Source organism: Solea solea, chromosome 18 (assembly GCF_958295425.1).
Source record: "Solea solea chromosome 18, fSolSol10.1, whole genome shotgun sequence".
In the NCBI taxonomy this organism is placed as follows: Eukaryota; Metazoa; Chordata; class Actinopteri; order Pleuronectiformes; family Soleidae; genus Solea; species Solea solea.
The window spans coordinates 5,587,930-5,604,775 of NC_081151.1; the positions used below are offsets into that span (position 1 = coordinate 5,587,930).

At 41.3% G+C, this 16,846-nt stretch overlaps 1 protein-coding gene across 5 annotated transcripts; it reads right to left on the minus strand.

Moving 5' to 3' along the window:
* Nucleotides 1-163: 163 nt before the first annotated feature.
* On the minus strand, nucleotides 164-16,825 carry flvcr2a (FLVCR heme transporter 2a). 5 transcript variants are annotated; one of them, XR_009233810.1, is made up of 11 exons: nucleotides 16,005-16,825; nucleotides 10,506-10,647; nucleotides 9,037-9,177; nucleotides 7,336-7,403; nucleotides 6,986-7,089; nucleotides 4,622-4,732; nucleotides 3,454-3,559; nucleotides 3,246-3,357; nucleotides 2,904-2,968; nucleotides 1,748-1,871; nucleotides 164-1,187 (listed from the first exon to the last, which is right to left on the minus strand). XR_009233810.1 is itself a non-coding variant. In XM_058616003.1 (11 exons), exons 2-11 carry the CDS (start codon nucleotides 13,021-13,023, stop codon nucleotides 1,119-1,121), a joined length of 1,485 nt encoding a protein of 494 aa, XP_058471986.1. In that variant the 5' UTR covers nucleotides 13,024-13,066; nucleotides 16,005-16,136; the 3' UTR covers nucleotides 164-1,118. The 5 variants fall into 5 exon arrangements, 4 of the variants coding, with proteins under 4 accessions (XP_058471986.1, XP_058471984.1, XP_058471985.1 ...); XM_058616003.1 differs by lacking the exon at nucleotides 1,748-1,871 and adding an exon at nucleotides 12,457-13,066 and having other exon boundaries at nucleotides 16,005-16,136; XM_058616001.1 differs by lacking the exons at nucleotides 1,748-1,871; nucleotides 16,005-16,825 and adding exons at nucleotides 12,457-13,066; nucleotides 14,216-14,448.
* Nucleotides 16,826-16,846: the final 21 nt, after the last annotated feature.

Sequence of the window (16,846 nt, forward strand, 5' to 3'; positions counted from 1 at the left end):
TAAGTTGTTGTTTTTTTGTGCTATTTTCTTAAATAAATGACCAATTTTGGCTTTGTAGGATGATTTTAGATCAGAAACACAATTCTTATAAATTTGTGAAAAAGAAATATGATCTTTTTCAACAAAAACACCAGCAAGAAAATGAATGATGGTCTGATTTGTTGTTGCTTGAATAATTTTTTTTATTAGTTAAATGTTACATAAAATAAAGAATTAGTTTAAAAACAGTTTAAAAACTATTTGTAGCATACAAAAAGGCAAAAACACCTTTCACAATCACTAGCACCTTAAACACACAGACCACGACATGATGAGAACAACACGGACATGACAGACTGTTTGACCGTGAAACATATGCCTCAGTAACAAAATCACAACAGAAGACTTTCTAACATACAACAGTTTTGTCTTGTGCAAAATGACGAGGGCAAAACAAGATTCATTTGCCTTTTACTTGCATCTCTTTTGTGCAACGCTGACATTCGTCATGTCCCTGACGCACCACGCCAAATTTCCTGTAGTAGAGATACAGCGGTACAGTGTAAGACTGACTTTCCAAAGTGCACGGCATCGAGCGTATTTATAGTCCGCTGTGTTCAGAGAGGAGAATAATCCCGCGTGACCCTGAATGGCAGGCAGATGTGTAACGATGCGAGAGTGATGGGTTGGTTACCTGGCTGCCGCAGCAGGAAGTCACATCACACACTTTCAGTGTGAATCAAAAACACAACACTTCATGAACGAGTTCAGTAACGCACAGTATTGGGTCCAATATTAGGAAAAGGACCCACAGTTTAAATATTGCTCATTATGTGCATGTAATTAAAAAAAACAAAACATTATAATGTGAGGAAACGGTAAGAGGAAGGTTGAATAAATTAAAGACTGTCGTCACAGAAGTGGCAGTTCGATTGCACTGACATGTAAAAACGTCAACAGTAGACGCCAATATTCTGACTTGTGCTTGATTCGCGACAAGCCAAATTGCACTTTGGATATGAGCATGAATCTGGCATCTACGCGGTTCTTCATGAGTTACAGCAGCTCAGCGTAGCTATGTGCGTATGTTTGCATGGTGAAAATGTGGCCTCTCTGTTGCATCGCAGGAACGTCCTTCTTCACAACTTCCTCTCTTTGAGGATTTCAGGTGGGGATGTTCCTCCTTCCACATCTGCTGCTGTCTTCTCCTGAAACAACAACAGACGAGTAAAGACGTTATAGTTGATTAAAAGACAGTATTCAAACATGCAGACATTCTATTCTTCCACTATAATCCATAAAGCAACATGATGTATCAGTAAGTACAGTGAGTTCATCGAAGGTGTCACATAATCACTACACGTATGTTGTGTTTCCGGGTGATTTGGTCAAAGCAAAAAGTTTCAAATTAAAGCTCCAGTGTGTAAGAATTAGACCCATCTATGAGTGAGACTGTGGATTATCACAAACACAGAATTCCTCCTCTCACTCCTCCCTTTCCCAAGTTCCTTTAAAAAACCAGAAAGGATGTAGCTCTTCCTTGTTTGCATATTAAAAACTTCTACTTAAAAAAACTAAACTGTACGTTCTCCTAAATATTATATACTGCACCTTGGATTGTGTAATGGTGCAGGAGTAGTATACACATTTGACAAAATGGGAAGAATTACGATTATGACACAAGTTTCAAAAGCATTTATACACTGTCTGCATGTATGTGCATGCGTGCATGCTCACACTGAAGCTTGAGAGGAAGGTGTGTCCCTACCTTGGCAGGTGGGTGTGTTTTATTTTTAGTGAGGTTGTGGGTTTAAGTCAAGGCTGTATAGTTGTCAGGTGCCGCTGCACACTGTGGCCCCGTAGTCCTGCACCAATGACATGGACCCTGTGGACTGTGGAAGTAGCTTGGGTGTCACAACTCCGAGGGGCCCTCGCAACTCATCCACCACCACGTCTCCTCCACACAACACAACCACCACCACCACCAGGAGTCTGTCTCCAAACACCAACTAATACAGCCTGCTGCCTGTCTGCTAGCCTCAGGAGTGCAGTGACATTTATTTAGCAGCAAAAGATTATTAAATATGACATAAAATTGATCTGAAATGGACAGACAATAGGGCGTGCAAGCAAATCCAACACCTATATCTGCTGCTTTATTCTCACAGAAACTGGCTCATCATTAGAACAAATGTTATTCTAGTTCAGTTCTGTTAGTGTAGAGAATTACTTGAGCAGTCCACTTCAGCTGACAACGAAAAAAGACCGAGCTGCAAGCTTGTCATACCGGCAGCAAATGAAAACACATGCAATGTGAAGTAGCAACGTGCATTTAATGGCACAATACAAAATATGTAAGTATTAATGTGCCAAGATTCATAGGCAACTTTGAGCAGCTGGAGTTCAACGACTGTCGTTTGATTTTAGTGTCCATTTTTATTTATGTGTTAGCTACTGGTTGTTTTGTTCAGTCCAAAAACATGCAGATTTGTGGATTAGGCAAATTGGACAATCTACATTGACCGTAGGTGTGAGTGTGGGAGTGGATGCTTGTTTGTCTCATGTGGAGGATAAAGCGGTAGAAGATGGATTGTGGTGTGTTGCTATCACACTATTAATGATTGTCAACTGCGCTGCATGTGAAAGCATGAAAAAGCATTAAGATGAGATCAGATTCTCACGGTGTAGGTATGTAAATAGGCTGGGAAACTGCCACCCACACACACACAAGCAGAGTGAGGATGTTTCTAGTGAGTTACGAGTTTCCTGTGCAACCCCTTGCTTTCTCTCGTGAGTGAAGTGTGTAGCCATGCGTCGCAGCATGAGGACTGAAGAGAAGCAAGCCAGAGGAGTTCATTCAGCCCCGAGCCACAGTGGTTTCTAACACCTCTCCTCTCCACAGCGATGTGAGGGCTTGTACTTACGCTCACTGTCTGGACATCGATCTGGTGGTTGACCTTCTGCCGTCGGAGGTCAGCCTTAATAAATCCTGTGGATGGACGCAGAACAAAGGGGAACTTTGTCAGGAAGCAGCATGGAATCATTGCATTGTAAGGAGAGCATCAGTGGAAGTAGCGTGAAATGGAAATGAGCGGTCGTGATCCATTCGTGACAAATACACACAATAATAATTGTGTGCACAGTGTAATTATTCATTCTCCCACTAGGGGGAGACTTCATCCCATAGATACAACCTTCTGCAAATGTTATGTCCAGGATTGTTCAGACAATTAACCATGTGTGAGTTATGTGAGTGATCATCTTACCTGTCAGTACTGAACCGATTAGTAGAAAAACACTCAGGAAGATATTTCCAGCCAAAGTGCCCCATTTGTCAATAATCTTCCCTTGGCAGATGGTGAAAATAATCCCAAAAATCTGAAAATATAAAAAAAAAAAAACATGACTACACGTTGAAATGTGTGTCTGTGAGTCTCTACAGTTGAAATGCCGTGTTGAAATGACATGAATGACCTGAGCAGAGCAGTTAAGAAGTCCCGATGAGGTTCCCTCGGATTCAGGGTACGTGAGCTCCACGGCAAACTCGAAGCCCAGCGGCAGATATCCTGTCATGAAGAAGCTGTGGACAGAACACAGAGTTAGGTTAACTGAAGGGCTAAAACAAAATCTCTGTCTGTCTATTCAATATCAACAATGACTAGTTTCCATCCGCTGTAACTCTTAGCTGATTTTTAAAATCCTGAAACTGGATCCAGCCCACAGAGGTTGAACACCTGGATCTTTCCACCAGCAGTGAGTCAGAAGTGAAGAAGGCTCTTGGTTGAGAGGCGAGACATCTTCAACTTACGCTCCGGTTTAATACATCGTGTCTGGGTTTTTGAAAGCATTGCTATGGAAACCAGTTGTGGGCATAATCGTCTTAACATAAATAGCAATAACTGTAAGAACACAGCACGTGGAGTGTGGAATCAGAGGAGCTTTAAGTTTGCTTTTGTGATCTGTTCGTATCTGTGGACATCAGATGTGACTGACATGGTTTATGTTAAAGAGAAGAATGAAAAGACTGTGTCATCAGATTTATTTTAAAAGATAACAATTACTTAAGTGGATGGTAAAGCCAGTAGAGGATCAACAAGGGGTCGAACAGCTCTATGTTTACAGTGTCATTGTGAATTTCCGTCAGTGCCTGTTTGTACAGTATATGTCCTGTTTTTGCCATGAACCAACTTTCCTTTGGGATGAAAAAGCTGTATTGTGTTGTATCTTAAAAATAAACTCTCTTTTAAGCCGTTTGTAAAAACAAACATCTGCCGACAGAACGGAACACCTTTGAACACTGGGAAGCCATCGTTTCACAGTTCATTTCTGCTACGTTTAAGGAAAGTTTCAGTCTATTACAGTATATCTGTCAATCATGAGGTATAATCGGGATATAAAGCTGTGGTGACATTAACAAATATCAGTTATAATCAAACCAATGTCAAAATTAGAAATCCCCAGTAATTCAGAAGGTTGACTACACACCAAAATATCATTGCAGCATAGATAACACAAACTATAACACTAACTAATACTGCCAGTTAATTTTTTACCCTCCTTTTTAGATGTCTGGAGTTAACTCCTAGCCCTGACCCCTGATGTTTAAGACCATGCTGGATTAAACTCTTGAATGATTACCTACCCTAAAACCCCAGCAGTGACAAACACCACCCACAGGTGACCCAGGTTGAGGGTGAAGGCGTAGACGAGCATGCCAATTAGCGAGAAGAGGTATACAACCAGGGTGGTCTGCCTGAAACGAGAGGAGAGAACTATTAATTCCACTTTCATTTAAACGCACAGTTGCAAAGAGAAGACACCATCTATGAGGAACACACACACACACACACACACACAAATAATCGTAAGATTTGAATTTAATCTTATTACTTGTACATATTTAGGAATCTGGATCTTGTGATAAGGCTGAAGTTGGCTACATTCCTGCTCAGGCTGATCTGACGAAAGTAAAATCCTCTAATGGAATTTAACAAAGGGGTTTTACTGTAGTATAGTTACTATAAAGACTTCTAAAGGCTGCTTACCCTCACATGCCTCAGTCTGTGTGTAAAATGCTGTTAAATCCTCCTTTTTTTTGTTGCAAAAAGAACAAATGTTATTATTCAGTTCAATTCTTTGTGGTTTAGTACAGTGTTTCTTTAGATTCTCCTCGCTGTTTCTTCTCCATTAACCTTTCCATGTATAATAGTAGTGAGGAGGGGATGTTCCAAGTGTCAAGAGGATTTTGAAAAGACCTGGGGCCATTTGCACAGACAGGCTTACTGTCTCCTGCACAACCATGCGTGAACTATTGGTGCAAAATGTTTTTGTTAATATAACGTAGTCCTCTGACTCTTTTTTCCCCACATAGAACAATAGGAGCGTGAGAGTCGGCAGCATAGATCTGAGCCTGACTGCTTTGACAGCTAAGCGTGTCGGGAATCTGAGGACCGGGGATTTTTCTATCCGTCATCATAATAATGATAATGATAATAATAATAATAATAATAATAATAATAATAATAATAATAGTTTGCAGCAAATATTTAAGCACAAATTTGCAAGAAAAAATGTAATTAGTGATTAGAAATCTTACTTTTACGGTTGTAGTGTGTGTGAGACATGCAGCTGTAACATGAAACTTCTCCAATTGATGAATCTACACACCGTACCTTTTAAGTGCACACGCACCAAGCCTGAGATGTGAGTACAGTACAGTACAGTACAGTACAGCCTGTCAGTTCAGATAAGCAGAGAATGGACTTCACATAAAAAAACCCAGTGCCACTGGACTCTCACTCACACTCGCTTTGAACAAAACCTTTAATAGCAGGACATTTGTCCACGTTTTGAAGCACAGCTTTCTCTAATGGTGTAGATTCATTTTAAATGTGTGCAGCGACAGCTACAGTACCTTGGGTTTATGACAAAAGTGGCCGTTGGAAACTAACCTAACAACCTAACATACTGCACTGTTTCTCTGTTTTAACATGAAGCAGGAAGAAACAGTCGCTGCTCTCTCAGCTCATGATTCTCTCAGCCTTGGAAACTACTCTAGGGATAGTTGTGGGGTTTTGAAGTGTGGTTGTTACATTGCTGACCTTGCTGATAAAATACATGCCTGCATACGTCTGTGATTGCCACTTTATCTCACTGTCGGACAGTCTTTTCCATCGAGAAAATCTGTTATTTTCCATCACGGCACACAGGAGTTAAGTTATCCACTCTTGCCTTCATCAGTAGGTTCAAATATGCTATCGTGTGACTCCGGGATTTAAGATCCTTAGATACTTTGGATTTAATTTTAGATTACAATATAAGCAGCTCCTGTGTCGTTTGGTGCAGTAGCGTGAGCAGTTTACAAACTTCAATTACCTAAAAGTGTAAAAGACTGTCTATGGGCAAGGCTAAGTGGTAGAAATATTCTTAAAATATCGCAGAAATCTGCAGGTGTAGTTTTTATTAGATTAGTCTCATGACGGGCCACGCGGTTGGCGTAGTGGTTAGCACTCTTGCCTTTGCAGCAAGGGTTTGAGCCCCGGTTGGAACAAGGGCCATTCTGCGTGGAGTTTGTATGTTCTCCCTGTGTGTGTGTGTGTGGGTTTTCTCCAGGTCCTCTGGCTTCCTCCTACAGTCCAAAGACATGCAGATTTGGCCCTATGTCAGCTGAGATTGGTTACAGCACCCCCCCGCGACCCTCATGTGGAGGATAAAGTGGTAGAAAATGGATGTATAGATAGTCTCATGGCTAAAATCCGACTTTTTCTTCTGTCCTTGAGCATCCAGCTGCCAAGGGAGGACATTTCATACAACCAAGCTTAACTATCCTTTCAATATCATTCTAATGCCCCTGAGATATGCGAAGGGCACTCCCTCTGTATCCTGACACATCACTGGGAAAAACGAAGGCTACAGGAAAGGTTTTGGTTCCTTCTAAGTGTCTGACCAATTTGGTGAAGCTTTTCAGCTTCAAATTGCCCGTGTCCGTGATGAAAGTGCATCTTACTTGTAGGTTTTGGTCTTGTCCAGCCAAATGCCACATATGAGAGAGCCCACCATGCCTGCAATGACGATGGTCAGACCGATTCTCCCAGCGTTTACCTCTTCACCCTGAGAGTAAAAAAACACACACACACACTGAGGTTACAGGACTTTCAGACGAACAAAAGCTCAGAGACATAACAATCAGAGTCAGACACTCTTGTGATCTGTGTCAGGGTCAACGACGTCACACTGAGGCCACAGGGTGAAACAAGGGTAGTGAATGGAAGACACAACACACACAGAGAGTGAGAGAGTAAAAGCTAGTGTGGTCTGCAGGGGGGAAAAGGACATAGTACAGTCAGCTGAACTTACGGGATAATGTTCGATGATCATTCGGTTCAACAATGTGGAAACGGCATAGAAGCAGCCGACGTTCAGGCCTGCGGACAACACATACAAAAAGGAATAAATGCAATTGAATTGAATTACTCTTTAAATCAACTTTAATTACTTCTACACAAATTGAAAAATGTAACCCATTCATATCAGAAACAGTTCATATCTTTCTGTTCTATCACTTGCAATAGAAGTCATCGTAGTTCATGTTTTGATGGCGATGTGTGGTGATGCTCATCGCAGTCCTAAGAGAATTACTTACTATGTTTCATTTAATTTACTAAATCAATGGGCCATTTTTGGCATGTTATGATTTAATTCATGTGCATCTAAAGTGCGTCTTAAAACCTTTTTGTTATGTGGGCCTGTTTTATTTATGTTTTATACTGTTCAAATTTCATTTAACGCGCAAAATCTGGTGTTCGTGTTCAACTGCAGTGTTTTTCTAAATTAATTAAAACAGTATTTTTACATGCAGTCAATTGTAAATAACTAATAATATTGGACGTTATTCTGGAACAATGAGCAAAAGCACATTTTCTGGTCCTGAGGTTTTAAAGGGTTAATGTAAAAATTGGCCAAAAAAACATAATATTATTATAATTTATTTGATGTCACAATCATGTCCATCTTTCACACTGTCATCACCAAACCGTAACCTTTGAGCAGGGATGTAACACCTCAGAATGACCTTTATATCACTGCAACACGTGATACACATGCTACACACTGATTACCTGTTACCTTTCACCTCCATTCTTCTCATGTTCAAATAAACATGAGTGTGGCGTGACCTGCACACAACACTGTGAGGAGGAGAGAAGCTATGTCTGAGCTAATTCAGAATTTCCGCTTTCTTTTACTGTGCGTGACCTCCCCGTGACCCCCACCGCATGTTTAATTGAGCATTTAGTATTACAACCAACTTCGATGTGTGCGAGATGAGAGATTCGCCCTCTAAAGCTTACAATATAGAAATTATGAGCAGTTTCCTTCCAGATTACAGAGTGACCTCCATGCCACAGAAACATAATTGAGGGCACACAGTGTTTCCAATGTGGATCTTCCTCAGGTCAGAATCATTTTATGATTGTAATCAGCTGTGTTTCCCCGCCTCTTTCATTAACTGCACCTGTGTCTAATTGTCTCTCCTCATATATATAGCTGCCCTTCTCTGGTACTCTCTGACAGTCTGTCCTTGTCCTGCATCGTAGCATTGTATTGTGTTAGACTTTTAACCTTGTGCCTGTTGACTGTGTTTTGTGCATGTTGCTTTAGGATACCTCTGTCAGTGATTACCACATTTACCCTCAAGACTTTTTTTTTTACAACTTAGTTGGGCTATAGGCAACTGGACTTTCTACCTCTCATTTAAGGGGATTCTTGAAGCAATTTTAAGGTCCATTTCAGAGGGTTTATTAACGGCAACTCAATATATTGGCCCATAAGTTTGTTTGAATAAATGTGTTTCGAAGCAGCATCTTACTGTGCAAGCACAGACAGACATGAACCCAAAGCATAAACCACAAAATTGACAGTAGATTGTGAACTGCAATTACATGGTAGCAGGAAGGCTGTTATATATATATATAGTCAAAAGATTCCTGATACAACTTTTTGTTTGTTTGTCTGTGGAAGGACAAAAAAAAAAGATGAAGGCAGCAGGAAGAGGCCTACCATAGCTGACAACCAGGAGCATAAAGGACTTGTTGCTCAGCAGCCTCAAGATAGAAGCCGTGTATGAGTACTCTTCCGGTGGTATGTTCCTGGCCTGGGCTTCGGCCTGCGTGGGAGGGAGCTCTGGTTTCTCCTGAAACACTAGAAAGCAGATAAAAAGCATTACAGGAGGTCATGTGTGGGACACAAGAATTTTGTAATCTAAAGGAAGGGGGAGCTGAGTGAGATAGTGGAGAATAAGTGTTGTTCTCACATCACCTTATCCTAACTACCACCTGTTATTTCACGCAAACAATTTTTGCCTTTTTTCAAAAGTGCTCTGTAAAACCTTATTATAACCAAAATTCAGTCAAATTACATTATTTTATTCTAGTACGGACACAAACACACACTCACAGAGACTTTAATGGCCTAGGAATGGCGGGCACATTCTACATAATATGACTGCTTTGTCTTATCAGATATAGTATTAACCACACACTTTTTATACCAAATAACCTAAGTGATTAACCAAAGCAAATGTCCTCTCATGCTCCGCCTTCATCTCCGCCCACATCTCCTCCTTTTTTCTCCTGCATGCAATCAGTTCACCTGTGTCGGGAGCACACCTGCTCCCAATCTCCTCATCAAGCACCTCTACTACTTATTTCCTGGCTCTCCAGTCACTCGTTGCCAGACTGTCACAACTCTCCTGAAAATCCTTCTTGTTCTAGTGTTTAGTTATTGTGTGTTTCTCTGCTTGTGTTAAGTCCTGTGCCATGTTCCATGTGTTTTTGACACACGCACACAAACTAGGAGAGAAAGTCACCATTAGGATGACAGATGATTATTAATTCTCTAAATCTTTTTCTGAGCCACTGAGCATCTCATCACTAACAAATGGTGCAAGCTTCACCACATTTCTCTTTACTGTCAGTGAGGTTTAGTCCTATTTGTGAAGGTTGAAAGGAGGATTTAACAGTGCTGAGGGGGCGATGATTTCATTTAAAAAAAACTACTTCCCCGAGTTCCTGCTTGTGTGTCCGAACTCAACTATTGACAATTACAGCAATTACTGCAGCTGCTTATCCAGTGGCCTGCAGTGGTGTAGAGTTGTTGGGTAGAAATATGTGCTTTATGCTGCCTGAGGATCCCAACAACCAGATAACAGGCTTTACCACATTTAAAAAAAACAATAAAACTGTGTGTAGGACAATAAACTTAAAACAATGGCAGCAACAATGTCAAATCTTATTGTAAGGGACAAAGGATGAGCGCTAACTGCCCTGTCATGGTCTCTCTACACCACTAGAAACCACAAACTGTCAGGATAACTTTATTTGATTCAACCATGACTGCGGGAGTTGCGTGACATTGGAAGCGACTCAGAGTGGGTGATTAACTGCATGAGCGAGTGAAGAGCACTGACAGCTCTTACACAGTCAAAGAGACTGTGGAGGAGAATAATCACCGTCACTCTAAAGACTCACCAATGACCACGAGGACGAAGATGAGGGTGGCCACTCCAGCGCTGATGTAGAACATGATCCTGATGTGGTTCGCCAGCTCACTGACATCGTCCACATTAGGCACAAGAATGGGCGGCACCAGGAACCCAATGGCGATACCCAACTGCAAGGAGAGGCACTTTAAAGATTAAAATATGACTCCACACCTTTTTGTGGACGACATTTACACACACACAATCATGAATTGTGCAGGAAAACCTATAAGTTAAAAAGTTGAAATAAAGAAATATGAGCAGAAAATCTGGCATTTTCACTGTCCAACAACAGTGGCTTTGTTTAGAGTCACAATTCTGGATGTAAAACAGGGAATGTTCAAGAACTTGTGTGAGATTTTTTGGGAAATGAACTGATTCACTGTCTTGCTACAAGTAAGATTAGCAAAAGATTAGATTAGTCTATTGGAAAATGAGTCTACTTCTCACTTTCCTGAAGAGTTAATGCTCTCAATCGCTAGTTTCAGATGTTCTTCAATAGAACATGATGCCAGTTTTTGGATTATGTTCCCATTTAGGTGACAATAGACAATAAAGCGTGGCACATATGTTAACACTGGTACCTAGTCCAGCAGGTTCAAAAACATTATATGGCACCTGTCAAATCTCAAGGCTTCAAAACAGGAGCCTACAGGACTACATCCACTTTCATACACAGACATGGAGTGGAAAACAAATGTTTGCTGGCTCTATCCAAAAGTGACAAAATGAGTTCTTCAGTCCTTCTGCTCCTGTTGGTTTCTACACCAGACAGACACTCTTTAATACTTTGCTATACTGATGTCACTTATTCAACATCAGCTACTTGAACAATCAACTTACATTGAGTCACTGTCACATATCCAAAGCAGAGAAAACACAATGTATTCCTATGCTGTGCATTCCTGATAGGCAGGGGTACGTATAACTCACTTATGATGTTATTTTTGGAACTGTTTATCTGTTTGATCTTCAAACCATTGAGGCTCTTCACAGAAATCCTACCCGCTTTTTCTTGGCATGAACTTTTTGCTGAACATCCAACGGCACATTTATGTGAAATACTTCACCCTGAAAAAACTTCAGGAGTATCACGTCGACATGATCAGAGCCAAACTAATAAAGTTAAAGTAAACATTCGACGACAATGTGTCTTTTCATCTTCACCGGGACTAAAGCACACAAGAGCTCACATGACAATGGCCGGTGTGCAGTGTTTGGCCTAGCACAGGTGAGGGAGAACACACTTCAAATAAAGAGAAAAACAGCTTTGCTTCAGTGTTTAAAGAGCGTTGGAAGGGTCAGATGTCCTTCACTGGGGTCTGTTTATACTTAATGTAACAGACTGTGGTGAGATCACAAAGGAACCATATATAAAGGAAGTGTTATGTTTGTGCAGTATCCACGGTCTGTTTTTATTGGCTTGCACAGACAGAATAGGAGGTGAATCAAATAAATGAAGCCAAATTCATTAAAAAAAAAAAAAAAACCTGGATGTCACAATTTTATTTTAACCACAATCATGATTTTGGTTTCTCGAAAAACAGATGTTATAACGACAGAACTAAAGCAAATCCAGCACAAACCACTGCCTGCACGTGCCAATAAGAGCTGCTGCTGTTCACTCCACCACGCAGCTCCAGGTGAAAGTTCCATTCCGATCCGCAAAAAGAGTTCTCTAAACCACACGATGAGAAGTGAGGATGGCTCACTTGTGTCTGACATTGATAACGCCACTTTGTTACAGTCTTTTTTTTTTTAGCTCTCACTCACCTGCTAGTCACATGACAGTGCTGGTGCACGTCTCTCTTTTTACAGCTTGTGCTAAGCAAAGCATTTAAATTTTGATCCAGGGATTACCCTAGTGTCTTGAAAAACACTGATATACACACACACACAGCAAAAGACGTTCTGAGTCAAGCAGGTAAATAAAGACACACCTGGTTTCCTAGAACACCAATGGAACAAGCGGTGGACACCTCCTGCTGCCCAAACCACAGGGACGCGAGTCTGGATGGAATACCCAGGATATGAACTGTGGCCACTGAGCACACAAACTGGCCAAAGAAAGTCATGGCAAACATGTTGGGGTCTGCTGTGCTTGTCTTGATCCAGGCCCCGATGCAGTTCAAGGCAGAACCCACCACCAACACATCCCTGATCCCCCGGTTGTCCAGCAGCCACATAACGGGCAGGATGAATGGTATGTAGGTTAGGAAATAGATCATGGAGAGCCAGTCAATGGCCAAGGTGTCGATGCTGTAGAAGCGCATGAAGATGTCGTTGATAATGCCATACTGTAGCCACATGAAGGCGTTGCTCATGGAGTAGAGGCTAAAAATGAACAGCATGACCCAGCGCCGCTTGTATAACTTGGTCTCCATTAGAGGGAAGATCTGTTCTGAAGGCTCCAGGGTGCTACAGCTGTCATCCTGAGGCAGCTGGGTGTACTCTCCCAGAGGTGCTGGATACCAGTCACTCCCTCTGGCCAAATCCTGTGCACTCATGTCACTCCACTTATTCTTCAGTCTCCCACGTGTCACTTAAAAGCTGGAAAGCAAAAAGGAAATGTGTGTGCCTCTCTTAACACTCTGGCAGTGCACCTGACTCACTCCTCCCACCCAACAGACCATGCGCAGCATGCATCAACATTTGCTGATTTAGCAAAGGTGGATCCGGGTTGCAGTTTAGCATTGATGGGAATTTGCAGGATAATGATTTTCTTTTGTGGGTTTTAGTGTTGACTACAACTGCTGGCGGCAGACACTACATGACAGTCCAGGAGAAAAACATTTTTAAATGCTAACCTTAACCTGCACGACAGACACACTGTGTGTACACATGGTCTAATGCCTTGAAAATAATGTCACTTGACAATTGACAAACAAGCAGTGAGGCCATGGATAAGAGGATAATTGCTCTTGTTTTTTAAGCAGGAAACTATCATGTTCTTGTTTTATTATCATGTTTGTAGCTGGCTAAAATATAAATGATGACTGTGTTTACACTCCTGTGCAAACATAAGAGACTATAAGATCTAAAGATTAAGAACACTACTTTGAGATGACTCTTTCCTGCTGTGGGTGATTGAAACAGGACTTACTAATGATGATTATATAATATACATAATGTGACATGAAGTTACTCTAATGTGGATGAATGAGTGACTTGAAGCCCCCTGCAGTGTTTTCTATTGTTGTGAGTTACTGTAAATACTGTAAATAAAATAATGTCCTACTTCTGCAGAGAGAACAGCGCCCCTGCTGTCTGTCTCTATGTCTGCACCTCCACTTGTCTGTCTGTCCGGGAACAAATCCATGATGAAGCAATCGCTCTGCGACCATAACATCCACTTTACTCGGAAGCTTTTACGTGAAACAAGGTGTCATTCCGGTGCTTTTCTACTGTAACACGGAGTCAAAACAGTGCTGCTGGGGACGAGACGCTGCGTCAACATTACGTTTCGCGCAATAAAAATGCGTTGTTACAGCCACATATACTGTTATTACACAGATTCAGTCATATATAAACAATGTTTTGACTACAAGCGCCACCAGGCTCTTAGTATTCAACAGTTCCCCCTGAAAGAATTGAGCAACTGGACTATAAATAAACCAGAGAGCGTGGAATATGCTACACGGAGAGGAAACGTTACACAAAAAGACAGAAAAGTGATGAGAGTGGACAAACTATACATACCTGCGGCACAGCAACACTGACATTTTATACTACACCGGAACAATGCGCTCAGTCAGCAGAACATGGCGAGAATGTGAAGACTTTTTGAAGCCACGTCATTTCCTTCTTTACTGTAGCCGCCAGCGTCGAAACAAACCATACACACTGAAGCTCCTCAAATGTGCCATGAAGAAAGTTCAAATCTTTGTTTTGGTGGTAATTCAATGACAGTATCTCCAAAGTGACACTTTTTCCACACAGGAACAGCACACAGGTTGTTGCATAAGTTAGTTAAACTGTAAACAATCAAACAATAGAAACATGTTCAATGACATGCTTATACTGAAGAAAATGTGTAAAGTACCTAAAAGGGATATTTGAGTAAAAGTACCTTTACCAGAAAATTACTTTGGTAGAAGTTGAAGTCACTTTTTATAATATGACTTAAGTAAAAGTCTTAAAAGGTATATGACATGTACTGTATTAACAGTAATGTCCTGATATAAAATGTACTTAAGTTTTGGTTAAAGTATTAAAAAGGTGAGGAGTTAAGATTGAGCCATGGTGGCTCAGTGGGGGAGTTGTGCTTCAACTGGAAGGATGTGGGTTCAATTCTTGACTCTGCTGCTCTATGCGGTATGTGTGCTTAAGCAAGACTCTTTGTCTGATAGGGGAGATCTCGACAAACTGGTCTGTTAATAAACAAAAATGTGGCAAACACCTCAGGTAAATTTTTAAAAAAAAGGGGATTATCCTCAAACTGCAGCTTCTGGTTCTCCAAAAACTTTATAGGATGGTTCCTTGAAATGTGGAAGATAAAGGGAGTTATTAAACCCAAGACTGGGAATTAACGGACGGGCCTCCCTATAAGGAGCGTTATACGAAAATCCAATAATGTGACATTTGCTTGGTCACATGGATAATTCTCCTGCAGAGCCAACATGTACTGCAGGTGTTACTGATAACATTAACAATAGAACAATCTGTTCAGTTCATTTTGTCAAAACAGAGTAACAATAAAAGCCAGATACTCAGGAAGTTCATGTGTGCATTTCAGACAGTGTTAGTTTGCAGATTATGTGATTTACATGTTGTGAAGTTTGTGTTTTTCCTGTTTGTCTGATATTATTACAGCAAGTTCATTAGTGTGGGACTGAACTGAAGTTCTCATGTGTTATTCTTTTGTACAATAGTTTTGTACAATAACTGAAGCACTGGCAACTTATTATTATTATTATTATTATTATTATAATAACAACAACAACAACAACAACAACAACAATAATAATAATAACCTTGTATGTACTGCACCTTTGAAGGATTGTAGCTCAAAATAAAATTTTAAAAGAAAATACAACAACAATAATACCAGTTTTTATCTGAAATAAAACAAAAGATGCAAATAAAACAGTAAAATACACAACACAGGGTGGAATAGAATAGGAAACGGCTACAGTCAAGAGGTTACAACCCCTGTTTTAACTTTAAAATAAACTAAAAAGGAACTAGTTGAAGGTTTTAAGTCCTCTTTTAAAAAATATCTAGTGAGCTGGCTTCCCTGATATCTAAGGAGTGTTCTAAAGTTTAGGGGCATACTAACTCATACTTGTCAGAATTAGAATCATCTTCTCTCATTATTGGTTCTTGTCTGGTAACAAATCATTATAACATCCATCATGTGTTTGGCTCATACTCTTACAGTCTACTGATGTGATTAAACGTGAACAATGCCAGTGTGATTAGACGTGATCCAGCCCGAAAACAAACGTAATCAGATTAGAGAATTGTATAATTGATGGTATCGACTCACCTGGTTCCCAAACACTCCAATGGAGCAGGCGGTGGAAACCTCATTGGCGCCGAACCAGACCGACGCCAGGCGCGAGGGCATCCCGAGGATGAACACCTGCGCCACGGAGCTCGTAAACTGCCCCAACATGGTCACGGCGAACAGGTCTGGTCTGGCACTGGCGACCTTGATCCATGTCCCGGCGCAGTTGAGCGCGCTGGCCAGCAGCGCCATGACGCGCAGCCCTTTCTTGTCCAGGAGCCAGGTGACCGGGAATATGAAGGGGATGTAGGTGAGCATGAAGACCATGGACAGCCAGTCCACAGCGAAGGCGTCCACGCTGTAGAACTTCATGACGACGTTGCTGATGATCCCGTACTGGATCCATTGGTACGCGTTGCTCAGTGAGTAGGAGCTGAAGAGGAACACGACCAACCAGCGCCTCTTGTACAGACGCGTCGTGTCCGCAGAGCCGCTGTCACCGTTAGGGATGCCGCTACATTGGACTTGGGCATCCTTGGCATCCTTGGCATCTGGTTCTCTTACGTGGGGATCGTTGGAGTCCTGTGAGAGCCGCGGATCCTCTACCATTATTCTGGTTAAAAAGTAGTATTAATAATAATAATGATAATCCTATACAGCCACTTGGAATTACATAAGTGGGAATAAAAATCAAGTTACTTTTTGTTACACTGAGATATTTTCAGATTTCAGTTGAGGAGGAGAAGACTGAGCTCTTATCAGAAGTTCATTCAATACTTGAGCAGTCTGAGCTGAGCCCCCCCACAACTCCCACCTCCCAATGACTTTGACTCCACCCAGCTCAGATAAGAGGAAAGAACGTGGAATATAGAAAAGAAAAT

Excerpts from the sequence above, each read along its gene's own strand:
- flvcr2a (XM_058616000.1), bottom strand. The coding sequence starts at position 16,574 with ATGGTAGAGGATCCGCGGCTCTCACAGGACTCCAACGATCCCCACGTA. Across the intron at positions 9,178-10,505 it reads CTTCGTCCTCGTGGTCATTG|TGTTTCAGGAGAAACCAGAG; the intron begins GTGAGTCTTTAG and ends TCTGCTTTCTAG. Across the intron at positions 3,560-4,621 it reads GTCACTGCTGGGGTTTTAGG|CTTCTTCATGACAGGATATC; the intron begins GTAGGTAATCAT and ends TTCTGTCCACAG.